Below are 25701 nucleotides of genomic sequence, written 5' to 3'. Positions count from 1 at the left end.
CTACTTAAATGATTAGGGTGACTTAAAATGGGATCGGCCTAATTTTTTGTGCTTGTCCACCTACTGTTTCCTCGATCCCCTTCGGGTGCATTGCATGCAGTGAAAGTCTTGGAATCATGATTGGTTCAGAAAACCACAGACAGATATCATGTGAATTTGTGACTGATATCTGTTTGCACCAGAGCTTGAAGTCTTTGAGGCTTCATCCCAGCAAACTGCCAGAAAATATTTTGTTCTAAATTTTGGAAAATTCAGTAAATTGCAAATTTGGAAGAAGCAGAAAAACGGAAAATTCAGTAAATTGCAAGATTGGAAGAAGCAGAAAAACATATTTCAATGTGCAGCGGTGAGGCTTACATGTGATGTCATGTCAGGGTGGGACAGAATTCGATGGTATCACCTTGCCAACATGCAGAAGCTATTGCAAGACATTTTCTGGATCTATTTTATAAGGTCTTTTGGAAGTTTTACTGCAGCTTAAACAAAAAGGGCTTCATACTTCTGGAAACATTATGTTCAGCTGTCTAAACCTAAATGGAATAAAAACGAGTAGTTGGCAGCAGAACCTACCCCACTAGATTGTTAGCTGTTATACTACAAAGATGAAAGTTACAAAAACATGTATCGAAGTCAAAAAATACCGTCACAGTATAGAGAGAGAATATTTTATGGAATGGAGGCGCTATACTTCTTCTGATCAGAGCTGCTATGACGAAGAAACCAGTAATACAATTTTATAATAAAGCATTATGTTTGAAAAATCCGGTAATATCCGAGATTTTTAGATTATGGCAAGTGTGGTATCATATATCTATATAAATTTAAACTTTGTAAATTTTAAGCGCAAACTGCCGAACAACTAATTACAGGGATACAATCTGCTTTCAAAATGGTTAATTAAAATGGCATCAGAGATTGATGGTGGATTCCAATGCCTTCTATTCAACCTCTGTTCTATATGAATTATTCCAAGAGACAAAACCACTACAAATGAGTCTGGGAAACAAAGACTTTGGTGAATTAAAGATATAGGGATGAAAATAAGCACACAGATTTGGGAAAGAATATATGAAGGGAACGCTAAATCCAAACTCGATTTGGAATTAAGATGCACACAGTAAAAAATATTTTTCAAGTGTATTTGTCAAGTTGGGATTGACTGCTGCAGGGAACCACTGGAATTACGATTTAGCTGCAGGTAGTTTCATACAAATATTTTGGAACTGTTAACTTCCTTTTGGACTGAAGTATTGGAACACATGGCGCTGATAATAGTCACAAGGTTGGACAGATCTTTATTGGTCTTTTTGTACTATTTTACTATGGCCTGCAAGAACAAAGTTGCTAACTGGATAAAAGCCAACTGTCTCAAGCTCAATATTGACAAGACAAAGTGACGAGTGATCTTTGAACACCTCACTATGGATCATTAACTGGTGGGAGGTCGAAATCAGACCCATGCCCAAACCTAGCAGTCACTTCAGGAATCTCAGAATCATCACCAACATCAAACTGGACATGACTTCACAAGTCAATGCCGTCACTGCATCCTACTTCCAGACCCTGAAGTTGCTGAGGAAGATCTTCAAATGACTCTCAAGCAACACTAGAAAATGAGACTATGAGAACACCCTTTACGGCGAGATCCAAAATGCAACTCACCAGCAGACTACAAACCATCTGGAACTCAGCACCCAGACTCATAGTTAACCTCCCACACAGAACTCCCATCACACCACATTTCAGGGAGCTCCACTGGCCCCTGATACACAAACATGTTCATTTCAAACTTCTCATAAGCACATTCAAGGCACTACACATCCGCCTGAACAGTCCCATCTCTTTCCACCAAACTGTGCTCTGCATACACAGAACCAGATCAGGAGAACGTGCTTTCTCTTAAACCACTCCAAAAACATGGTGCAATCTCCCTAAACATCAGAGCTTCCTCCTCTTCTTGAATTTCACATGAAGTTGAAGACCTGAACTTTCACCTAACTGACCTACCATAGGCAAGGCTAGGGACATACACCCGCTCTGATCCAGGATACCTTTGCGGGTGACAGTGTGCTTTACAAATCAACATAACATAGTATAACTAAAGCCGAGTTTACACATGGTCAGAAACTGAGGGTGCGAAGAAGCTAATTTTAAGAGAACAGAGGACACCTGTAGCAGAGACTTGGGGTGCAAAGTAAATATTGGAAATGCCTTCATTTTCAAAGTAGAAGTAGAAGTGACATACTTTAGGTAGTTGCAAACGGAAGACAAATATGATGAAATCCGACACTACTTTAAAGAGCCTGAATATTGAATTGGTAGTTGACTGGACTAAATAAATGTGTGATATAGTGAGTTGTTGCAACTTTTGTTTTACTTTTTTTGTAGTTATTTTCATGCTTTGAAAACGTTATTTTCCAATCATAATAAATTACAAAAAAAAAGCAAGAACTACAGCTATTTTCTGGTTAGCATCTCACTATTAACGAGGGAGGGGAGAGGGGTTGACTGACTGTAAACCTGGTTTGGTGACATGAGGTATTGGGTTCTTTTCAAATCGTAATAAATTACTTAAAAGAAGAAAGCACTATGCCTATTTAGCTGTCAGCATCTCACTATTAATGAGGGAGAAAAGAGAGGCGTTGACTGGCTGTACCTATGGCCCAGTGACAGGTGGTACTCAAGAGGTGAGCCAAGATGGTTACCAGACATCAAACACATCAAACAAAAAGAGACAGGGTATAATCCCTCTAAATTGTACAGTACACATGAACAGGTACGACAGTGAAAAGGGAACATTCACATGACCTGAAAGGGTGAATAGTCCAAGAATGGGTTGAACAAAAGGTGCCTCAGAGGCTTTTTCTTCAGGTCATGAGGAAGGCAGGAACTACTGGGAAAGTGGGTACTGTTTCCCACAGAAGTACACTCATACCTCAGCATTAAATGATGACTGAATATAACTGGATGATAGAATAGATGGGTTTTGGGAACTTCCATTGGATTGAGTCGGGTGATGTGTAAACCTCTAATGGTGAAAGGAAGTGTAAGAATACGATCAGCATTTATAGCACCATGAATTAATATGGACAAACACTTAATGAGCAAAACGATCAATAATTTGATGAGATGTGTGGGGTTATAAAACTAACAGTGCATCTGTTTATACTATTGTATGTTTAAACCTTTTTTGAATAATAAAAAAACCTTTGATTGAGGGCGTGGACTGCTCAGGATCCAATAATTAGAATATATGGGAACTACGATCCTATTGAGGGTATTATTATACACAGATGTTTAAGAGTTATATGATTAAAGAGTACTATCAATTGCAATGAAATAGACATCAATGATTAACGAATTTTTTCTTTACAGTTTTAAATTCACAATAATGCTTTTTATTTATGTCCAGAAGAAAGTGGGGTTGAACATTGAAATCACCGAAACGCAACACCAACAGTTTTTGTCTACATGTTTTGAAGTTAAATATGTATTGATGTCTAAATGAATTTAGCATTATTGTGTACCAAATTATGAGGTCATGTATTAATAAAATGTTCAAAATTGTAATTTACTGTTTGTGGTGAGTAGCAATTGTGATCTTAAGAGATTATTTATGACTGATAAAATAATTAGGAATATATATATATCTCTAACAATCTGACAGTGATGTTTTTATGTGGTGAACAGTATGGGCAGATAAGATTCAGAATTGAGGTACTTGACAAGAAGAATGCATCTACAGAGGGGAGGTGTATTTATTGCTTGTTTAGTCAGAGCTAAAACTTTTATAAAGAATAGTTTTTTATTTACATATAGGCTGGGCCCCTGAAATTTTGCGGTTGCGGCAATTTTTGGATAATTGATTTGCCGCATTCGCCACATAACCCATCATCTGCCACATATTCAGCAGATTATAACAAAAAAATTGTTTCCATCTGAAATGGGTCAAAAGTTACAAAACATATGGCGACTTGTTTTCCTATGTATAAGAAGGATTTTTGCAAAGGTTAAATGGTCATCTTTTATTTGCTTATTGCTTTGAGTGTTATATTGGTACTTAAGGGGAACACTTTACTCAGACACTTAACAGATGAAAAATGACAAAATAATGAAGTAATACTATCACAAAATGTGCTGCATAATTTGCCTTTTATTGCCACATAATTTAGTCAATCCTGCCGCATAATTTAGCCCTCCTCTGCCGCATAATTCTAGTGGCCCTGCATATAGGTGTCAGGCCAGTTCTACTGGGCCTGCACAACTCTAAGGAAGGTAGGTACATCTTGTAACAAATAGTAAAGCTGTACCTGGATGCCAGTAGCTTTCTTTTTAGGTTTAAATGTTCATGGGCTAGTGGATCAGTCAATGCTTGCTCATGGAGGTTGAGGTGGGGGCAGAATGGCTACAAATATCAAGACAATCATGGATAAGTTAAACAATTGTTTGGGCATTTCAGATACAAATAGTTACATTTCGAAAGTGGATCCTTGAATTTCATCCAGATAGTGTAGTTTAATTACACGTTGGCTACCTTTTATGAAATACCTATCCCATCGCAAGATAGCTAAACCTTAGTGCTCAGTTTAGTGCAAACTGCATGTTCTCTATTTCTGCATTTACAGCACAGATGTGTGCTGTTACTTGAATTGGGGCTGTTGATTACGACCTATTCACTTATAAACCTAAAACAGTAGCCCTCAAACTAGCCTGGACATTGACCAGTTGAAAGTACATTTATTTTATTTATTTATTTTTGCAGTTTTGTATAGCGCGAACAAGACCCTTACAGGTGTCAGAGCCTGTGACGAGCCTAGCAGCTGTATTGATTGTGGCTCTTAAGGGAACGGTCGTTGCATGGAGCTAACCTGAACAGGGTATTGCAGGGAGGGTTGCCAGATCGGTAGGGGTCAGGAGGCAGGAACCACTACTGTGAATGCTCTAAGGAGGCCTCATCAGTAGGTTTGCGTCGCCCCATTCAGGTTCCTCCATGCATAGTCATAGCAGGCCTTAGTGTTATAAGGCAGCTGGACCCAGAGAGTTTAAATCTCACTCACACATCGTGCCAATGTACTTGCAACCAGAAAGACTGTCTTCGACTCAGGATAAACAATGGACAAACTATGCATGGGTTTGAAAGGGAGACATATGAGGAAAGTGAGAATAAATGTATTCATCACAACGGCCTTTGGTGGAAACATATGTTGCAAACCTTTAAGGAAATGCATCACAACAGGTGATTTGAACAAGGCAGACTGGTCCTCAAACCTAAAAAGGCAGAGAGGGCCGACAAGTAACCATTAACAGTGCCCCTGGCAAGTCTTTGCTGGGTCAGAGACAAAACCAACAACAAAACATCCCACAGATTGGCATGAAACGGGTCCATCTGATGTGTGTTGCACCAAGCCACAAATGTATCCCAGTATCCAGCACTAATTCCATGGAAGGTTGCCCAGCAGACAGAATTATATCGGAAGGGAGATCAAGAGATCAACCACTGCTGCTCAACCTCCATGCCAAAAGGGAACACAACTTGTGGCCCACCTTTAACCAAAGGTAGCATCTGTGGGCCTGCAGGACAGAAATGTGAATATAGGTGTTCTACAGGTCAAACACCACCATCCAGTCTCAGGAATCCAGGGCAGATAGGGCCTGGGCCATTGTGAGCATCTTGAATTTGTCATTCTGCAGGAAGGCATTGGGAGGGGGAAGATCCAAAATATAACAAAGGCCTCCATCCTTCTACGGTACAAGGAAGTAGCGAGAATAACATCCACTCTGCACTTCTGAGGCCAGTCCCCTATGGTTCTTTTGTCCAAAACAGCCTGCACCTCCTGATGCAAAACAAACAGATGGTCTTCCGAAAGCTAGGCTGTAGGTGGAACATGGGGGAGGGGGTGGGTAAAAAGAAATGGCTGGAAGCAGGCCTGTTGCACAATTTGAAGTACCCACCTGTGATGCTCTGCCATCACTGACGAAAGTGGTGATGCTGCCTCCTACCAAATGGTTGTGTGCATTAAGGGCACACAAAAAGGTTTCAAAGTTCTAGCCAGAGGGGCCCATGCCATCAACCTCGAAATGGCAGGGAGCCTGTTTTGTGGGTGGTGGGGCCTGACGCTGTTGATATGCCAAGCTTTTGGCATATCCCCGAAAAAGGTGAAACTGTTGGATGGATTGCTTGACTGGTTCTGATAGGCCCAAAGAACATGCTATGGCTTAGCTCTCTTTAAGGCGGATTAGGTCTGGTAGGGTCTTGCCAACCATGGCATTGAAAGACCTCAAAGCAAAGCTAACCAAGGAGAATATTCTGTTGCCAAATGTTTCCATACACTTGAGCTCTGTCAGGAGTAGTTGGGGGAGGTTTTCCGGTTTACTCTGCTTGTGGATACCTGCACCACCAAACCCTCAAGAGCTAGGTGCTGGGTCATCTGGAGCTGGTCTATGACGACCTGTGTCCTGTCGATTGAGCAGAGGGACAGAACATGGCTTTGCCCATGTTCCTATAGATGCATTAGTGAAGGCCTCATTGAAAGCTAAAAAAGGTTAGGTCGGAGCCTGGCCAGGCTAAAATACCTCAGGAAGTATATTGGGTTTTACCTCCATAGTGAAGAGGTGGAGGTCAAGTACTTCAGTGAGTCTACAAATGACTGTTGCAAAGGACTTGCTTTCTTCCGTTACTGGTCTGGGGGGAAACCAACCCAGTATCTAACCCACTGGCATCCTCCAGGTCCATGTACCAGTTATCCTTATCGTAGGTTGGGGCTAACTTGTCCTCATCGGCCACACTGTCATCTCCATATGGTTGACTCTGGTCAGAGTCTGAACCGAAAAGTTGATGCTTTGTGTGTGCGCGAGTGTGCGATAATGTTATGGTTTTAGAATCCGACAGAATAAGTATTAGCTTTGCCGCATCAGGATCTGGGCCCAATTTCGGTCGAGACGCATTTGGCTCAGAGTTCAACACCAAAACAGGTTGTGTATACTCGTCAAGCACCAGCGCCATTAATGCCAGCATCGATATTCAACACACCAATGCAGATTTAGCACCAGACACAAGGTCAGTACTGACACCAGTGTGGAGCCCGAAGCAGGTTAAAAGGGCACAGACAGTGCAGAAGACGGATCCCCTGGAAGTAACCAGACTGGAGGCCTGTACGAATCATTGGGGCCCAAAAGCACGCCACAGAGAGCCGTAAACATTTCTAAGATGCACAGCATGGCTTCTCTAAAGGCTTTGACCTGTTGGGGCATCGCCGATATAACCAGAAACTCTGGGTGGATTGGGACCAGTGTCAGAATCAACTTCCTGTGAAAAATGGAGCAAGTACTGGTGGCACGGTGAAGCCCTCATGCCTCATCTGGAGAACGAGAGGGGCAGGACAGGGTCAGAGTCTTGCTTTGACTTCATTTGTTTCTGTTTGGACTTGCCCGTAGAATTCAACCACGAAGAAGATCTGCTGAAAAAATGACTTTGGGAGCAGGTCTGCACTCAGACTTCAACCAGGAGTGGCACCTTCATAGAGTCTTGCATTGTATAGCGACATAGAGCTCCGATTCACATTTTTGGATGGTCTGTAACTTCATCTGTGCGTAGTCATAGCAGGCCTTGGAGTCAGGCATCAAATTTAAATACCAGAGGCACACCTTATGGGTCACAGACATCTGTTTGTGATAGTCCCTAAATGGTATAAACCCTGTGGACTTAAGGGGCAACATGTTCCCTTGCATACCGGGAAATTTTAAAGAAGAAATTCTCTTCAAGGAATGCATCAAAGAGGAGCGGCGCTCCGCAACCGTGTCTGAAGACGTGGAAAGAAAGGAATTGAAGTCAGCTTGCATGGGTGGCACTTATATGGGGCTCTGCTCTTCAGTTCTAGAGTGGAATGGAGTGAGCACAGAGCCGCATGATGGCACACAGGAGCACTGCTGTTTAGGTTTTAAGTCCAGTCTGACACTTGGAGATATTCACAAGGTGAGGAATCTGAGGTTAGAAGTATCTATCTGTACCAAGGTTTCATGGGAGGTCCTGAACTGGCCTTCCAAAGCATGGCAACAGTGTGCTTAGCTATTGCCAGCAGCAGGTCAGCAAATGTCATCTTGGTCTTTCCTATCTTGGGGCTAGGTCCAAATTCCAGGCCTCCACAGTCCTATAGTGACTCCTACCCATCTCGCCCTCAAAGTGAACACTAACGCCCCACCAGAATTGATACACTATTGGGCTTTCCTACATCACATGGATAAATCCCTCCTACTCCATGTGGCAACAAAAGCAGGTCGACATCACACTAGGATTCATTTTGCTGATAGCGTGCATGGTCAATTTAGCCCCGTGCAATTGGCTGCATTATATATTCTGTAATCTGGGGGCGTGGCTTGGAGCATCAAAATGGCAGTCGCACTCTAAGAGTGCTCTGGACCCCTCCGTCATCCGCTCCAAGATCCACCAGCATTGGCAGCCATCCAACCCTGTATTCTGCACCCTGCGCCCCGCCGCAACCTGAGCTACCCGCCGGTGGTGCCAAATGCCATGAACTACATGCGGCTCTCGAGTGCCACTCACCTCTTCTTTTGCCATACTTAAAATGGCGGTGCCTGCTTCAGGACTCCCGGAGGCCTGACCTCTGCCCATGGTGGTGGGGCCAACAGCGGAACTAGTTCACCCGCGACCTGGTGACTGGCGGGCCAGTGGCTCAACTGCTGCTGACGAGATCCGAGACGACTCCTGCGACCCAGAGCAAAGTATCAGGCCGCGCAGCCCGGGGCGAGGCTCTCTCCTGGGCCGTATCCACGAAGTTGATGTGGGCACCCGCCGTGTCCCACTGTTGCCGGAGACCTCGCGGAGGTGATGCTGGGGATCGGCCCCCGGCTCGGGCGGCGGGGTTGTGGTGGTGGCAGGGGGCCTCCCCCTTCCAGAGAGTGGTCCTCCTGCAGCCGGGGGCGCCTGGGGCCTGGCCTGTGGAGGCCAAGCGTACTGGTGTCTGCTGGCGGTGCTCGCCGGTGCCTCAGAGGATGGAAGAACGGCATCCCCACGAGACCCGGTGAGAGGCGGTGTGGTGTGAGATCCCCGGCCTGCTGTGATTCCGAGGCCGCTTTGCGGCGGGATAGTGATGGAGAGATTGGCTGCACGTACCGGGCAGCGGGGAGCTCCAACTCCATCTCCTCCCCCCTCCTGCGATCATCGTAGGACGCCGGCGGCCCCGCAGCCCGACCGGGCCTGATCCTGTGTTGTCCCTGACGTCTGCAGCAGGCTGGGCGGCGCCCGAGGCCCCTACCTGTACCGCCGGATCCTATTGCACGAAATCCTGTCCAGCAGATCCTGAGAGGGCTGAGGCCGCCGAGGCCTGGACTGCGCAGCCCGGCCCCCAACTGCTCCGTGGGGCGACCTCCACTCGGGCCTGTTGTGGCCCCCCTGAGGCTGCCTGTGAGTGACTTCTCCTTGCGGGGCCCCGCCGGACACCAGTCTGAAGTGAACTTTGCTTCGGCAGCGCCTGCGGAGGTACTGCTGTCCCCGCGCTCGCTGGAGGCCCCCTGCTCCTTAGCAGGCGGAGAGAAGAACGGCCTATAGAGGCCCTTAGAGTACTCCCTTTGCGACTTATGTGGCCTCCTGCCTGGGTCCCACTGCTGGGGGTGATCTGCCCCCGCTGGCTCCGGGCGCTTGGGGGGGGGGGAGCCTACCATGGGGGTGCGACCTGCTGAACAGTAAGGAAGTTCTGCAGCATCCCCGCAATTTTGGCCTCCATCTCGGGCAGCGGAGGCACAATCGCCAACGGGCGGTCCCCTGCCTCCCCCTCCTCTGAATGCATCCCTCTGCGGGCCAGAGTAAGCTGCGCCTGCGGTACTTGGTGAGGTGCTGCCCGCCTGGGGCCTGAGGGGGCCCTTTTGGAGGGTCGGGCCTTGGAGGGATCCGCGACGACCCCAGCGAGTGATACCAACGGCTGTGCATGGGCCCAATCTGCACATTTTCCCCCTACGCACTAAGTTCCAGTACCAGCACAGCAGTAGGCCTGTGGGGGTGGGCTCAGCCGCGCCAATCAAGCGAGGGCGTACCGGGAAGGAGCCCCCCCCATCATCCCCCCTCCTCTGCTCCCGCGTGGACCCTCCTGGACATAGGCAGCTCAGACCGCCACCCAAGCTGGATGAAGACACCACTGGCCCGTGCCTAATCTCTGTGGGACACACTCCATCCAGCAGCTGAGAAGCCGTGGGACCTGGACCCCCAGGAAGCCCACTGGGATGTCACTACCCACAGGCTGCCCTTGGGTGGGGGATTCCCCCCCTCCCGCCTTGACTTTGGTGCCTGCACACTCTGACGCTCCGGGCGGCCATTGCCCCCCTCTTGACGCTGCTATGGGAAAGGATCGCGTCCCTAAGGCGTCCGCAACACAAAATCAAACCAAAATGGACCAATACACCACAACTGAACGGAATCCAGCGGAAAAGACGCCTGGGGCGACCAATCGACCATCCTAAAGGCCATCGGCGCTTCTCAGGCCTCCGTGGAGAACAAGATCGGCGAGGTCCAGGTGGACACGGCCCATATCCGCCAAGACCTGCGCAACGCCACAGCCAGGATTTCAGAAACGGAGTCCCGCATTTCCACAGTAGAGGATGAGCTCGGTCAGCTGAAAGAGCAGGTATCCCACCTGCAGACATGCATTACGGAACTACACAGCAGGGCCGAGGATGCAGAGAATCGCTCACACAGCAACAATTTGAGCCGGGTGGGCTTCCCTGAGGGGGTCGAGCAGGGTCACGCGGCTACGTTCGTGGAAACCTGGCTGAAATCCTGAATGCCCAAGGATGCTCTTTCGACATGGTTTGCAGCCCCCACCGCTCCCTGGCCCCTAAGCCACCTCCTGGTGCTCCCACCCCGTCCAATCTTCGCGAGGATCCTAAACTTTAGGGTCAGAGACGCCATCCTGAACACGGCCCGGGCTCAGGGTTCCCTGACGTTCCAAAACCACAATATAATGCTCTGTCCAGACTACACAAGAGAGGTTCAGGACCACCGTTGTTTCCGACACAGAGGTCAAGCAAAACCTCCCTAACCTGGGACTGCGATATTGCCTTCTCTTTCCGGCCCGCCTGCGGGTTGTCTTCTAGAGCAAGACGCTTTTTTTGACACCCCACAGTCTGCATGGACCTGGCTAACTGAGGAGCGACCCCTGCAGGTCCGTTCGGCCTCCCTCACCGAACTGTCTGGCTCACAGAAGACTGGCCTGCTCCCTCCTAAGCAACAGAGGAGGCACGCGGTCTCGCAGGGGGCGAGGACGACGTGAGGGGAGATCCGCGTCGCCTGGCCTGGGTACTTGTGGGTCCACTATCACTGCGGCCCCTCCAACCCCCCGGGACCGAAGCCGTGAGAGCTCCGAAGATCAAAACCGCAGTCCGTCCCCCTCCTGTTCTCTGAACGCCGTGGCTTCAGACCCCGATCTTTCCAGAAGTTCTGTGATCTAGGGAGTTAGTAGGGGGTGCAGGTGCATGTATCAGAGATCTTGACTGGTCAGTGAGAGAAGGTATACCTCAGAGACGGTGCAAATGCAGAGGCATGCTAATGACACTATCATATCCGCTAGTGGAGGTGTCCACCATTACCACGCAGTGCCCAGCTAAGCGTTTCAGTTTAGCTTAATGATTATTGTTAACTGACTTTCTTTCTTTCAGGGCGACAGATGCTTCGGTTCCAGAAGTGTAGGGAAAGGGGCTTGGGGGGGTAGGGTGGTGATCGTTGTCCTCAGAGTTGTTCTAGACCCGACAATGTTCTGGTCACCTTTCTCTACTGTTTACAGCACCTTGACACTTGCCCCCCGCACTGACACCGCAAGACAGTACAGCACGGGGACCAAAGCCCTTTGACCCACTCTTCTTACTCACTCATGACTCAGATGTCCACCATAGGTAGGTCCCTCCATGTTCTGTCTTGGAATGCAAACGGGCTATTAGATCGCATCAAGCGAACGGCAGTCCTCAAGTATGCCCAGCGCCATGCGCCTGACATACTCCTGCTTCAGGAAACCCACGTCCTGGGAACCAATTGTCCCTTCCTCGCACAATATGGGTTCGACAGGGTATGGCATTCTCGTTTTGAACAGGGCTCACAAGGGGTTGCAATCCTAACACGGCGAGGGCTCTCCTTCACCCCTGACCACATTGTGACAGACCCGCAGGGTTGGTTTGTGACCGTGGCCGGGAAGCTCGAAGGGAATACCCTGAACCTGGCTTACGTACACATCCCACCTGCAACACTCACTTAGACCCTCCTCCGCCTCACTGATATAATTTCTTCACTGCCCCTGGGTCAGACTATAAACGGGGGAAACTTTAATGCAGTTATGCAACTGGCATTTGACGCGACTGGTACGCCCTCCCTGACGAGACTGGCCCACACTAAGAAGTTAGCTGACTGGTCGGCCGCCCTTGGCTTATGCGATTTCTGGAAGATATGGAATCCTCGAGGTACTCAATATACCCATACCTCAGCGGCCCACTACACACATTCCCGCATTGACCTGCTCCTTCTGCCGGCCCCCGATTTCCAGAACGTTTCTACTATTTCCATCCTCCCCGGGGAATATCGGATCATTCGGCCCTGTCTTTGCACTTGGGCGGAGCCTCAACCACGACTCGGACACCATGGAGGTTGAACGCTTGGTTGTTACAGGACAGGGAAGTCAAGAAAGCGATAGAGGTGAAATTAAGTCACTACTTCCTTACTAATCAGGGCTCGGTTCCCTCCCCGGGTACTCTCTGGGAGGCCAGTAAAGTCAGTATCCGTGGTGTGGCCAGAGGCCAGATACACACGAAGCGGGCGGTACGGAACGACTGCCTGACCCTGCTTGAGCCTCAGGCAACACGGCTGGAGACAGCCCTCTCTTAGGTCTCTGATGTTCGCCAGGACAGACAAATCGCGCCTATTTGAGAGGAAATCAGGCAGATCTCACTTGCCTCGGCCATGATGCTATGGCTTTCCTCTGTGGCCCGAGTATATGGATGGGGCGATAAAAATGGGAAGTTGTTGCACAATCTAATTTCCTAGCCACTAGCTAACAGGATCATACCTGAAGTCTGGGACGCCTCGGGCAACAGACCCCCGCCCCCCCCCGAGGAGCGATGTGCAACTATTGTTGTGATCCCCAAGACCCAACCGCCCTCTCCCGTATGTGCGGACTACATCCCAATCTCTTTAATCAATACTGAAATGAAAATATACGCCACAGTCCTGGCCTAACGACTTTGCCCCCTTCTACATAAGCTGGTCCACCCGGACCAATGTGGCTTCATGCCAACGCGTGATACCAGACATTGCCTAAGGTGCCTTCACCTCGCCCTAGCCTACCGCCAGCTCCTCACACCGTACCGAATGCTCCTCCTCGTCGATTTCGAAAAAGCCTTCGATACGGTAGACTGGTGGTATTTGGCCGACGACCTTCAGACGGTGGGTTTTGGCCACCAATTCCGACATCTTGTCCGAGTCCTCTACTCCAATCCCAGAGCCAGAGTACTTACCAATGGTGCACTGTCGAAGGCATTCCCAGTCCAGAGAGGCACACAACAGGGGTGTCCCCTCTCACCCCTACTATTCTTACTGGAGTTGGAACGCTTGGCCTGCCTTATACGGGACGTTAACAGAGTCCAGGGCTGGGCTTGGGACACCATCACGTTGACAAAATCGCCCTGTACGCGGACGATGGCCTGCTTTTCTTGGCGGACCCAGCCAGCTCTAGCCCTAGATGCCTTGAGTTACTCCAAGCCTTCGAAAAACGTCTCTGGCCTCCGACTCAACCCGGCTAAATCCACCCTTGTCCCCCTTCATCTCTCTAGGGAATGCTTCGATTAGCAACCGACCATCCCCATCAGGCGACAATCGTTCAAATACATAGGGCTATGGGTGGACCTACTCCCGGAGCTGGAATAGGCACTGAACATTACCCATCTGGTCAAGAAAGCCAAGGACGACCTCAAAAGCTGGCAGGCTCTACCACTCAACCCTCTCGGGAGGGTGGTGTTGTTCAAAATGATGATTCTCCCCTGCTTCATATATATCATTCAGAACATCACCTAACATCTTCCGAGTAGCTGGTTTAGGGAGATGGATGGGTGATCACAAGGTTTCTGTGGAGAGGGGGGAGACAACGTGTCGCCATCGCCCGTTGCAGGATTCCACCCTTTGACAGAGGCATGGGTATGACCGATCTCCACCTATACTATTTAGCTATCAGACTCCTCGTCATCCATGACTGGTTCATCGGGGGTTGGTCTGACCCAGCCTACAAAACGGAGCTCAAGGACCTGACCTTCCCCCAAATACAATCATATTTATATGGGACCCCAATACTCAAAGCGATACCACAGATAGCCAGAGCGGTCCTCGTGGCCTGGCGCACGGCACTGCGGCACACGCGGTGGGATAAACGACTGAGCCAACACACGCCTCTCTGGCAAGGTTTATGGTTAAGAGAAGTAGCAACAGGCTTCCGATGTTGGGATCTCATAGGAATATCTAGGCGACGTTTGGGTAGGGGATCACATTAGGGCCTTCACCGACTTAAGAAATGCTACACCCTACACACCTCCCAATTTTACAAATATTTACAACACGCCCTTAATGCACACATCTCAACAGGCACGTCACTCCCTGAATTCAGCCCGCTGGAAGCCCAAGTCATGATGGGGAACCTGGGGAGGGGTGTTTCTGATATACCGCACCCTGGTCAACAACGGCCCCACAACTCTTGACCCGCTCCGTACCCACGGGGAGGGGTGGCTGGTGTCCGGTGCTAGGTCCAACGACAGAGAGTCCGAGATCCACGGGAGCGAAGAGTAAGTCTCTACTCCCTCCTAGAGTCCAGTCTCCCCTAGGTATAAATACACTATAGGAAGATCTGACCCCACGAGGGCGAAGAGACCCGAAAGGACCACCAGGTCTTTGATTGGGATGGCAGGTATGGGAATCTAGGTTCCTGCAGGGAGACAAAAGAGACAACATACACTATGTGAGATCTAATCTATTGCGTTCCCCTCCCTCTTCACTGTAATCATTACATTATATGCCTTTTCATACTTACACCATCAGACCTAGGAATAGGGATTGAAGGTCTCTTCTTGAAAAAGATGAAACAAAGGAGGATTCAAAACCAGACGATCCTGCACCTCGCGGTGGCTACTGGGGAAGGAGTGCAGGTTCCAAACTCATAGGATAACGGGTACATACAGCGACATAACCTGCGCTGTGTTAAATGTTCATGGATTGTCAATTCCACTGAAACGCTCAAGTGTGTCGTCCAAAAATACAGCTTACCGATTATTTCGTCATCGGCAGTTCCACAGCGTTTCTTGAGTTCTGGAAGGCAAAGGACAAGGCAGCGCGTAGCCAGCGCTACTGTTTCCAACAATCAAAAGCAAAAGGCAAGGCTGCTTGAGAATCAGCGCGTTCGCGCATCAGAGTCCAAAGTGCACGGAGTCCAAAGTGCACGGCAACACGGCAGCGCGCCAAAGTTCAAAGGGGCAAGTCAGTGCGTCAAAGTTCAAAGGGCCAGGCAGCGCGTAGCAAGCGCTAATGTCAAAATCAGGAAGACGAAAACATATGGAATAGCGCGACCTCGCGCTAACGAAAAAGAATCTTTGGAACAGCGCTTCCTCGCGCTAGAGGGAGAATAACACTTCGGCGAGATGCCAACTCACACAGGAATCCCAAGCGCCGAGCAGACTGGAGCTGAAATGTCGAGGTAAACGGAGGCAGACGAGGACTAGGTTCAGGAGGAATCCAAACGAGGAAACAGGGGCGTGGTCCAAATACAGGAAGTGAGGCCAAGCACTTGTGGGAGTGTTCAGGCAGCTTATATGCCGGCAGCAATCACATGATCTGGTGATGCAGCAGTCACATGATCTGGTGATGCATCATGAGAAGGCATACAAGGTATTCCCTCTGGCTAGGCATTCTGGGACTTGGAGTTTCCCTGCGTTTTACTAAGAATTAGAGTACATGAAGCACGACCTCTAACAGCTGGGTGCCCTGGAGGAGGATTGGCATGATGCCCTTATGGCTCTCAAAACCATTGTGACCTCGACCAAACTTCGCCTCATTCAGCTCTACTACCTGCATACGGCTTACCTCACCCCAAAGCGCCATACATAAAGCAGGCTTGCGTCCCTCCCCGGATTGTACACGCTGCGGCTATGCACCAGCAGATTTCTACCACATGGTGTGGACATGCCCCAACCTTAGCCCGTACTGGACAGGGATAGAGTCCGAACTCACACAGATCCTGGGCTGGCAGGTCCCCCACGACCCCTTACATCTTATCCTTGGGGTGTTGGACGGCCTGGATGGCTCTAGATCAGACAAACTATTCCTCGGGACGGCAATTGCCGTGGCCAAGCGAGACATCGCAATGGCCTGGGCACAGGTCAAACCCCCGAGTATAGCAAAATGGCGCAGAGGGGTGGATTGGTGCGCCGCTCAAGAAGAACCCTTACTTGAGGCCAGTGGATGCCCGGCAAAATACAACAGGGTCTGGGGCAAATGGCTAAATCAAATGGACTAAATGTATCCCTCTTACACTTCCAAACCCATGTATAATGCCGTTATGTCTTGGTGGCTCACTCGATCAAAAATCTACCTGTACTCCGAATTGCCTCTTGCGGAAATGACTTATACATTTTGAAATGTCTTGTGCTGATGTTTTGTTTGCTCTTTGAAACCAATAAAATTGATTATCATAAAAAAATATTCTGTAATCTGCTGTATTGAGATACTCACCCGAGGTATTCTAAAATGTGATCCCACTCCTTTTCATGAAAAAGCTCATCAATATCGTTTTTACACTTATTCTTTAAGCTGTTCAGGGTTGACCCTCCAAAGTCCAGCAGAGCCCTGTATATTCAGGTAATTAGCCTCCGGGCGCAGCATAGTGTGAGCAAGTCTGTATGTATTCATTGGTCTACCGTTCTTAATCTGTTATACTACAAAGCTTGCATAAACTCACCATCATGGCCCTGTAGTGTCATAATTGACCTGGAGGAAGCCCAATTGTTTCCATTAAAGAGTCAAATGGTACTAGGATCCCATTTTCAAACAGGTTCTCCAACATATCTATCCCCACTTTCTCCCAGCTCCTCGGTTCTTCTGCTTTGGATCCCGAAATACACAAGCACAAAATTTAACAGGACTTCAGGGGCATAGGGCACCTTGCCGTGAGTTAGCTGTAGTGCAAGCTAGTGGTAGTGTTGAGCCACCAGCTCTAGTCGAGACAGGAGCTCTATGTTTTGGCAATGTGTGGTAGCCCTATCTGCATCTGGAATCCTCCATCGACCCGTAGCTCATCACAAGTTTCTTGGGGATTATACCCAGCTAGCCTCCTAACAATCCACTGGGTTTCAGCCACAATATAGTAAAGCTCAATGTCTGAGACTCCAATGCCACTGTGACTGAACTACCACTTCACTGTTCCCAATGCGATTCTGCGCCTCGCCGCATTCCATAATCAGTCTAGTGGACCCATCTAGGAATAACTAGTGATAGGTTTGCAAAATAATATAAGAGGCATGTGGCAGCATCACCATTTGAGCTAGGGCAATCCTTCCCACAGCTGTGAGTGATACGGTCCTTCAGACAGCCACCTGGGGTCTTAAGACCCTAATGATGTACCCCAAGATATCTTAAAGTGGTTCTTTCCCACCTTATGGCCAGTCTTCCACAACCCACCCAGCCAGGAGTAGCCTCTGGGCCCAATGGTTCATAGGGCTTTTAGCAGTTAACTTTTAACCCAGAATGTCACCCAAAGTTGTCTAAGGCTTTCATGATGGGTTAGAGGTCAGTCCCCACATCCTGAATATACAACGGGAGGTTGTACGCGGAAAGGGAGATAACATCCATCCATCATAGTTTGAAATGAAATTAACACACCTGCCCATGAGAGCTCCTCTGTGCCCAGGTAAATAGAGAACTATTCATAATAACCTTACTGGATAACCACGTGGCCAGTTTAGATGGGATTTGTAAAGAAGAACTCGTTTGGGTGTAACTTTTATGAAGTAAGTTATGATTCTTTATCAAACCCCCAGTCATCACCTTAAATAGAATGCTATGGCTGCTCAGTCTGTTATAATATTTGCTCTTTATTGGGGTCTTCACTGCATATGAACATACCCCTTGAACTATGGGCAACATGCACTGAAGAATATAAAAAATAAATAAAGAATCTCTGCCCTACCCAAAAAAGTGAACACTGTATTCATGGAGCTGGATTGTAAGTGCAGCTACAACAACATCTATTTATTAAACAGTCAATGGTTTTCATCGAATAGGGGGGAAGATGTGGCCTAATTAGCAGTTATGCTGTTATTGGAGATCTAGCAAACTCTATGCCACTGTTGTCTAATTTGCAAAATTTAAGAGCGTTCCCAATATTAAGCACACTACAAATTTATACTTTAAGCTTACAATCTCATTTGTTGGATGAAATAAAATATAACAAATACCCAAGTACCTTGTTGTTTTCGTGATCTCCACTGACAGCGATAGGATACATGACATATTTTCCTCCGTGGTCTTCGCTAGGTGCACATGCGGCTAAGGTGTCAGGATCATGTTCAGCTCCAAAGTTATGTCCCAGTTCATGAGTGGTAACCAGGTCTGCTTCCTTTAACAGAGCAGGAAAATTTCAAGAAAGAAGAAAAATGTGATATTGTATTTATAGACTGGGCAGCAATTGTCCCTTAAATGTTAACAAAGATTGTAATCAATGAAACATTACAAGCATTATAACTGTAAAACCATATTCCACGACGAAAGATTTGCAATCAGGATAACCAGATCTGAATGATAAGATTAATTAAATAAAGACTGATTTTGCAACCAAATATTTTCTCAAGCAGAAAAGCAACAGCGCGTTGTACATATGATGTCAGACACCCTGAGGTATGTTGGGTGGTGCTGAACGGCCTCAACAAGAAAAAGGCATTGGAGATAGGGTAGAGAAGGAGACATGTCAGTCATGTAGAAGACTCCAATCACTCATGCCAGCAACAAATTCCATGTGATTCAATAAATGTGGTAATCTGTGTGGGGGAGGGTTTGGGTGAAAGGGAAGGTGAAAATATGCCTAATCAAGTATTTTTGATTTCAGCCCAGTATTTAATGTGTGCATGTGCTGCTAGTGGTGGGCACCGGCACTACAGCATGATAAAGGGGGAAAAAGGAGTAATGACGCAGCCACATCATTTTGTATGCACACGCATGCGCGATGACCTATGCATTCACATGTTATTACACAAGCACACATGGGTGCTTTCAAAATGAAGCAAGTCCCAATAATCCGAAGCGGATCCGTGAATAAATCATAATAAAAAGAATTAGGGTGAAAGCATTTTTTATTCTTTAAGTAGAACATTTAAAAAAGATATATAAAAATAAGGACTGCAGAGTGGGGGGGAAAGGATGAGTAGATAGGGAGCAAAAGGTGGGGCAGGGGAAGGGAAAAGCAGCATACAAAGGACAGCAACATGGGGGAAAAGCTTAGAAGAGAGAAGAGAGAAAGCTACATGCAGTGTGGGGGGAGAGAAGCACACAGGAGAGAGAGAGAGAGAGAGCAACAAGGAGTGCAGTGGCAGGGAAGCACACAGATGAGAGAGAACAACTTGGAATGCGGGGGAGGGAAGTGCATGTGGGGGACAACGGGAAAACACACTCCCCATCTTAGAATGCTTAAAAAAGAAGTTCCCTAAAGGTAACAGTGGAAGGACACAAGTATAGAGGCTATACATGATGGACAAGGAAAGCCACTGAATAAGAACCATGCAAATGAGTGTGACAGTAAAGCTAACACACATTGTAAGCAATGGACAGGCTTTACACCCACAGTCAGTTCTTGGTCTAATGACAAAACATTCCGAAAGAGTGTAATTTGGGATTTTTTTGTTTTTTATAGAAAATCCTTGATGGTGTACGTTTGAATATTAGATACACATTCTGTAGACAGAATGCACTTTAATCGGATTTCACAAGTCCACCGTCTAATTAAGGTACAGATGGATCAGCACAATTGTGAGAACTTTCATACACATTACAGAAAAAGTGCACTGGCCAAAATATAGACATTTGTATTGATTGTGCTAACCTCAGATGGCAAATTTCAAGTATTGATAAAACAGTTCTCTGGAATTTAATTTACTCAGATATTCCCATCCAGTTCTCCTATCAGCGCAACCTTCCAGCCAAGAGAAGTCAATAAAAAACACAGGTTCAGGTAATAATAATCTAAGGTGTGCCTGGTGGACTATCTGGAACAAAATTCAAGGTTATGAAAACATTTGTTGCACCAGTGTTTTAACATTTTCTGCAGATGCAATGGCTTTTAAAATGCGTAACTCCTACAGCAGACTGATAAAAACATTGTTTTCAAGCAAGTGGCAAATGCACTTCGATGTTTTACTGTATGACTTGTCATATTTTTCTATAAACACATTTGTAGCAGGAGAAAACATGACTTCATCATGAAGGGGTTAGTCCACAACCATATCCTATAAGATGCTATGATAGAACAAAGCTTGCAACCAAGCAGGTCTTCTCAAGCAAACCATGTTATTTATCTCTCTTGCAATTATGCTATTTATTTATTTATTAAACATAGTTACTAAGCTACTTGGTTTCCAATGGACAAACAAAACTGCCACTGATCTGCTGTGTCTAGAGGAATACATCTTGGACCCATAATGATTCAAGCAGTACATGCACAGTGATAAGGAGTAAGCAATGTGTTTCGTGATTATACAGTTACAAAGAATGGCGTGCACAACTCAGTGGGAAGTGGCCCACAGAGTCACAGTCATATTATTGCCAAAGTAGTCACGCTGCAGCATCAAGGCAGTAAGTGGCTGTGGTTACAACAGATCCTGGGCATATGCTTTGCAGTAAACACTAAGGGCCCTATGTAGGTAAACCCGAAATACCGAGTCCTTAATAGCGATTTTTACCGAATCGTTATTAAGAACTCGCTATTTCCGATGTAGGAAAAAAATCAGTAAAATCCACAGAATCGGTGAAAATCGCTATTACAAATACCGAATCCACATTACCAAATCTGTATTACTGAATCGGTAATACCGATTCGGTAATTAGCGATTCCGGGAGTTCCAAAAAAAAAAATCGCAATTACAAGATTCAGCCAATCCTGTGCCTCCTGATGACATCACAACCAGGAAGTGGCCACACCCATGCAGCTGCACTGATCCTGAAGCTGTTGGAGAGGCAGGGAGCAAGAGCACAGGGGCTGCACAGCTACCACCTAGCAAACACAGAGGAACTGCACCATGGCCTCACAGGAGAAGGGGAAGGATGCTGGCGACAGAAAGCGCAAGCACAAGTTTAGTGAGTGGGAGTTGGAGATCCTCATAGAGGAGGTAGGTAAAGATCACAATCAGCTCTCTGGCAAGAAATCTCTTCACGTCCCTGAGGCACAAAAAAAGGAGGATTTGGCTGGGGATCCAGCAGAAGATCAATGCCATTGGCGTCACACATCGCTCAACAGATGAGCTTAAGAAGCGATGGGATGATCTGAGGAAACATGCAAAGGAGAGGGTGGCTGACTGGCTGAAACAAGCCAGGAAGACAGGCGGGGGAACCTCATCTGCGCCTGCTCCGACTGCCCTAGAGCAAATGGTTGAGTCCACCCTCCAGCCGGAGAGCGTCAGTGGCATCAGGGACGTGGACAGCTCAGCAACAGCATCCGATAGACAAGGTAAGATGCCTGCACAGCATGCTATATCCCCTCCCTAACCCCAATCCCCCTGCAAGAATCCCACTCCAGACATTGTTTGTCTAGATTCAGCAATGCATCATGGGAGATGTAGTCCCTATCAACTATTAGCAAATCAGTCAGTCCCCAAAAAGCATAGGCATGTCACACACATCAAGAGATGAGCTAGCGGAGGACAGACAGCTAGATTGTCAGTCATGAAATTTAGTTGCAGAAATATTCTGGCAGAAAAGTGAGTAATAGTACATTCTGTATCCACAGGCGGAACATCGCCCCAGGCTGCAGAGGGGGAGACTTGCGAGACTTCCAGGGAGGAAAACACTATTGCGGAGGAAGACATAACACCTGCTGAAACCACACCACCATCCCCACCACCACCACCAGCACGATCAAGGAGGAATACAGTGGCTAGCCTCCAGGAGATAGATGGCACAGAGGATGCCAGCCAGGGAGCACCACAGACCGCGCCGGATGATGAAACACAGGCATCTTTGACACAGTCCCCCGTGGAGGATGGCAAAACAGGTGCCCGTAGACGGCGACAAAGGGCACAGAGTCCCGACGCTGATGACTCCAGTGTCTTCTCTGGTCTGGAGGGGCAGATGCTCAAAGTGCAGCGCCTGCAGGGAAAGACAATGAGGGCCATTCAACGTCAGATGGTGGCAAACAACAGGAAGATTGACAACATGACGGAGGCCATATACTGCCTCAACAATACTGTGGCAGAGGGCATGAAGGAGATGTCAGATGCAGTGAGGCTGTTATGCAGCAGAAGTGATAGTGACCGTGCTGCAAGGCGCAGAGACAGGCAGTAACCAGAAGGGTATAACAAGTCTGTCAACAGGCTGTGCAATGCAACCCATGTGCTCAGTTGTTGCTCTGTGGCCATGCAACTGGAAATGGCAAAGTACAGCCGTGAAGTCACTCAGGGCCTGGTAATTGTCACCAGTGCTTTAGAGGTGCTTCAGACAAACCAAATTGCTGCCACTGGTAAAGGGGATGGGGCTGAGAGTGAGGAGGCAAACAGTCGCAGCAGCATAACACCCCCCCTTGCCAGAGAACAGGAGGCGCAGTGTCAGGAGGCGCAGTTTCAGGCATGGTTCTGCCGCAGGACACAGCACTGGTGAGGACAGTGTGATAGTGACCGTGCTGCAAGGCGCAGAGACAGGCAGTAACCTGAAGGGTATACCAAGTCTGTCAACAGGCTGTGCAATGCAACCCATGTGTTCAGTTGTCGCTCTGTGGCCATGCAACTGGAAATGGCAAAGTACAGCCGTGAAGTCACTCAGGGCCTAGTAATTGTCACCAGTGCTTTAGAGGTGCTTCAGACAAACCAAATTGCTGCCACTGGTAGAGGGGATGGGGCTGAGAGTGAGGAGGCAAACAGTCGCAGCAGCATAACACCCCCCCTTGCCAGAGAACAGGTGGCGCAGTGTCAGGAGGCGCAGTGTCAGGCATGGTTCTGCCGCAGGACACAGCACTGGTGAGGACAGTGTTCCTGCTGAACGCAGCAGTGGTGCGCGTGTGCGTAGGAGATAAGCACTGCCATCACATTCCATTGTGCGGTGGGTGACGTAACCCATTGGACACAATGATGGGACTAGTGATCTTGCATTGGGCAGTGACTATGCCATGTTGTGCTTGATCGGGCACTGTGAGGCCATCATTGGTGTTAAGGTGTGCAGTACAATCGCCTGATGTAAGGTAAATTAACACCCTGACACAATTGCATTAACTGGCTTTGTCTCATTGCTTACTCAGAAATAATTCTGTGTGATCTCTGACCGTCTCTGTCTCCCATCTGCTGCAGCTGCGCCGCCTGCTGCGCAGTGGCTGTGTACCTTCCTCATCCTCCTCCTCACATTCACTGATTTCCACGGGTGTCCCCCTCTTAGTGGCAAGGTTATGCAGCTATGATTTTGCAGCCGACCAGGGGCTGGTACTGCCGTGCACCTCCACTTTTGTGGAGGCAGCGGAACCTGCTTTTGAGGAGTCCAAACGTTCGCTCAACCACATTGCGCGTAGATCTATGTGCAACATTATATCACCTTTCACTTGGGGTGGATGGGTGCAGGTACGGAGTCAGGATGAAAGATCACACGGCATAGGCGCTGTCACCTAAGTGTGAGAATAAAGTAAACTATTCACAGTCAACAATCATAGCAACAGGTGTATACTTCAGGGGGTGTCACATGTATTTACCTAGCAGGTAGCCTTCTCAGAATTCACCCGCAACGAGACTGGTATAGATCCCACTGTTCCTGAATATGTATGAATCATGCGTGCTCCCTGGGAATTTTGCAACTATGTCAGTGATGATGGAAGAGGCATCACATATCACCTGTAAATTTATTGAATGTGTGGAATTGCGATTGCGATAGATGTACTCTGTCGCAGCAGGGGGGCAGATTGGTATATGTGTCCCGTCAATGCAACCTATGACGTGTGGGAAATGGGCCTTCTGGTAAAAGTCCATCTTGGTCTTTTGCAGTTCTGACTGTGTGCTGGGGAATTGGATGTAGTGTGGCATCCTTTGCAACATGGCGTCCAGGAATGTATTGAGGAAACGCGACAGGCAACTCTGTGAGACTCCACCTGCCGCAGTTATTACCCCTTGGTAACTGCCAGATGCCAGGAGGTGCAGGCAACAGAGTACCTGTACATGAGTAGGTATTGCGTGCGCCCTTGGTGTCTGCTGCTCCAGGAATGGGTGCAGGTCCCATATCAGGTCCAGGATGGTGTTTGGGTGTAGCCTGTACCTCTCATGGACTTCAGCCTCTGTGAGTTGGAATAAGGTGAAGTGCAATCTGTAGACGCGTTCCTGTCGCCTCCAAATCCTTTGTGCTGCAGTTCGTATCCTTAACCGCCTTGCAATGACGTAGAGGGCCGCCGTTGTGTCCACGATGATGCATTCTGGGGCTGTTTATATGCTGTGCACCTGGTTACCACCTGATTTGAGTCCATGGTAATTCGCGCCTCTTAATTAGCAATTTCTTAAGGAATCGGTAATAGCGATTTTATGTACATAGGTTTGCGATTTATTTTACAGATTCCTTATTTTGCGAGTAGCTAAATAGTGAGTCGGTGTGGCATAATCGCTAAATAAGGAATCGGTAGTGAATTTCCGTTATTTTTACCGATTCCTTATTTAGCGATTCGGTGTTCCTGCTCCTACATTTCACATGCTTTTTTAGCGATCGGTAACGCTGAAATTCTGCAAATTTCAGCGTTACTGATCGCTATTTGGCCACCTACATCTGGCCCTTAGATTCTTCGCCTCTATTCTGTCGTACTCCAGACCTTTTTCAAAATATATTTTCTCTGCATTTGTCCATTCCTTCACATGAGCTCATTCCTTACTTTGCCACTTCATCAACATGAATCTCTTGCACTCTTTGTTCTTAAAAGAAAGAGGGCTGACCCAGCAGACAAGCTTTGGGAAAAATCATGAGGGAGACTCGTTTATGCAGAACCACAGGTGTTACGTATGTACGGTGTATTATGTTAAACCACAAACATCTGAATATAACATTGCTAATGGCTTCTTTTTTTTAACATATTAGGTTTGTTCCACTTTCTGGGTGTGAACTTCTCTCCACAGTCAGAATCCCAATTCTCAGTTATAAGGAATGTATTAATTAGTTCATTTCTGAGGGCACGAGTAGTGTGTAGATATCAGCTTGCAACCGGATATGGGTGTTTATCCTTCACACAAACCTGGCAGCTTGTGTAAAAAATGGAAAACGAATCTCTGACTCTTGGGCTGTGGGCAGAGGCACACACAAGGGTTGCCCTTGATCACAAAATGCTATTGGCTATGGTTATGAAGTTCCGTGCTGCTTGGTTGTGACTACTTTGGGCCCATTGGAGGATACCGTTCAGTGATACAATACAAGCGGTGTCGTTATATACTGAGAATCTATTGTTTTATTTAAAGGATGCCAAG

General features: G+C 47.7%; 1 protein-coding gene across 1 annotated transcript in view; it reads right to left on the bottom strand.

The window, feature by feature from the left end:
* ADAM17 (ADAM metallopeptidase domain 17) overlaps positions 1–25701 on the bottom strand; it is a 597876-nt gene that overhangs the window by 219341 nt on the left and 352834 nt on the right. The window contains exon 11 of the mRNA XM_085610726.1: positions 18489–18641. Within this exon, the coding sequence (XP_085466852.1) occupies positions 18489–18641 (153 nt within the window). The remainder of the gene's footprint in view (positions 1–18488; positions 18642–25701) is intronic.

The sequence above is a fragment of the Triturus cristatus genome, chromosome 6 (genome assembly GCF_964204655.1).
Source record: "Triturus cristatus chromosome 6, aTriCri1.1, whole genome shotgun sequence".
NCBI classification, from domain to species: Eukaryota; Metazoa; Chordata; class Amphibia; order Caudata; family Salamandridae; genus Triturus; species Triturus cristatus.
The sequence above is the reverse complement of the archived record's forward strand: the minus strand, read 5'-3'. Positions and strand labels throughout refer to the sequence as shown.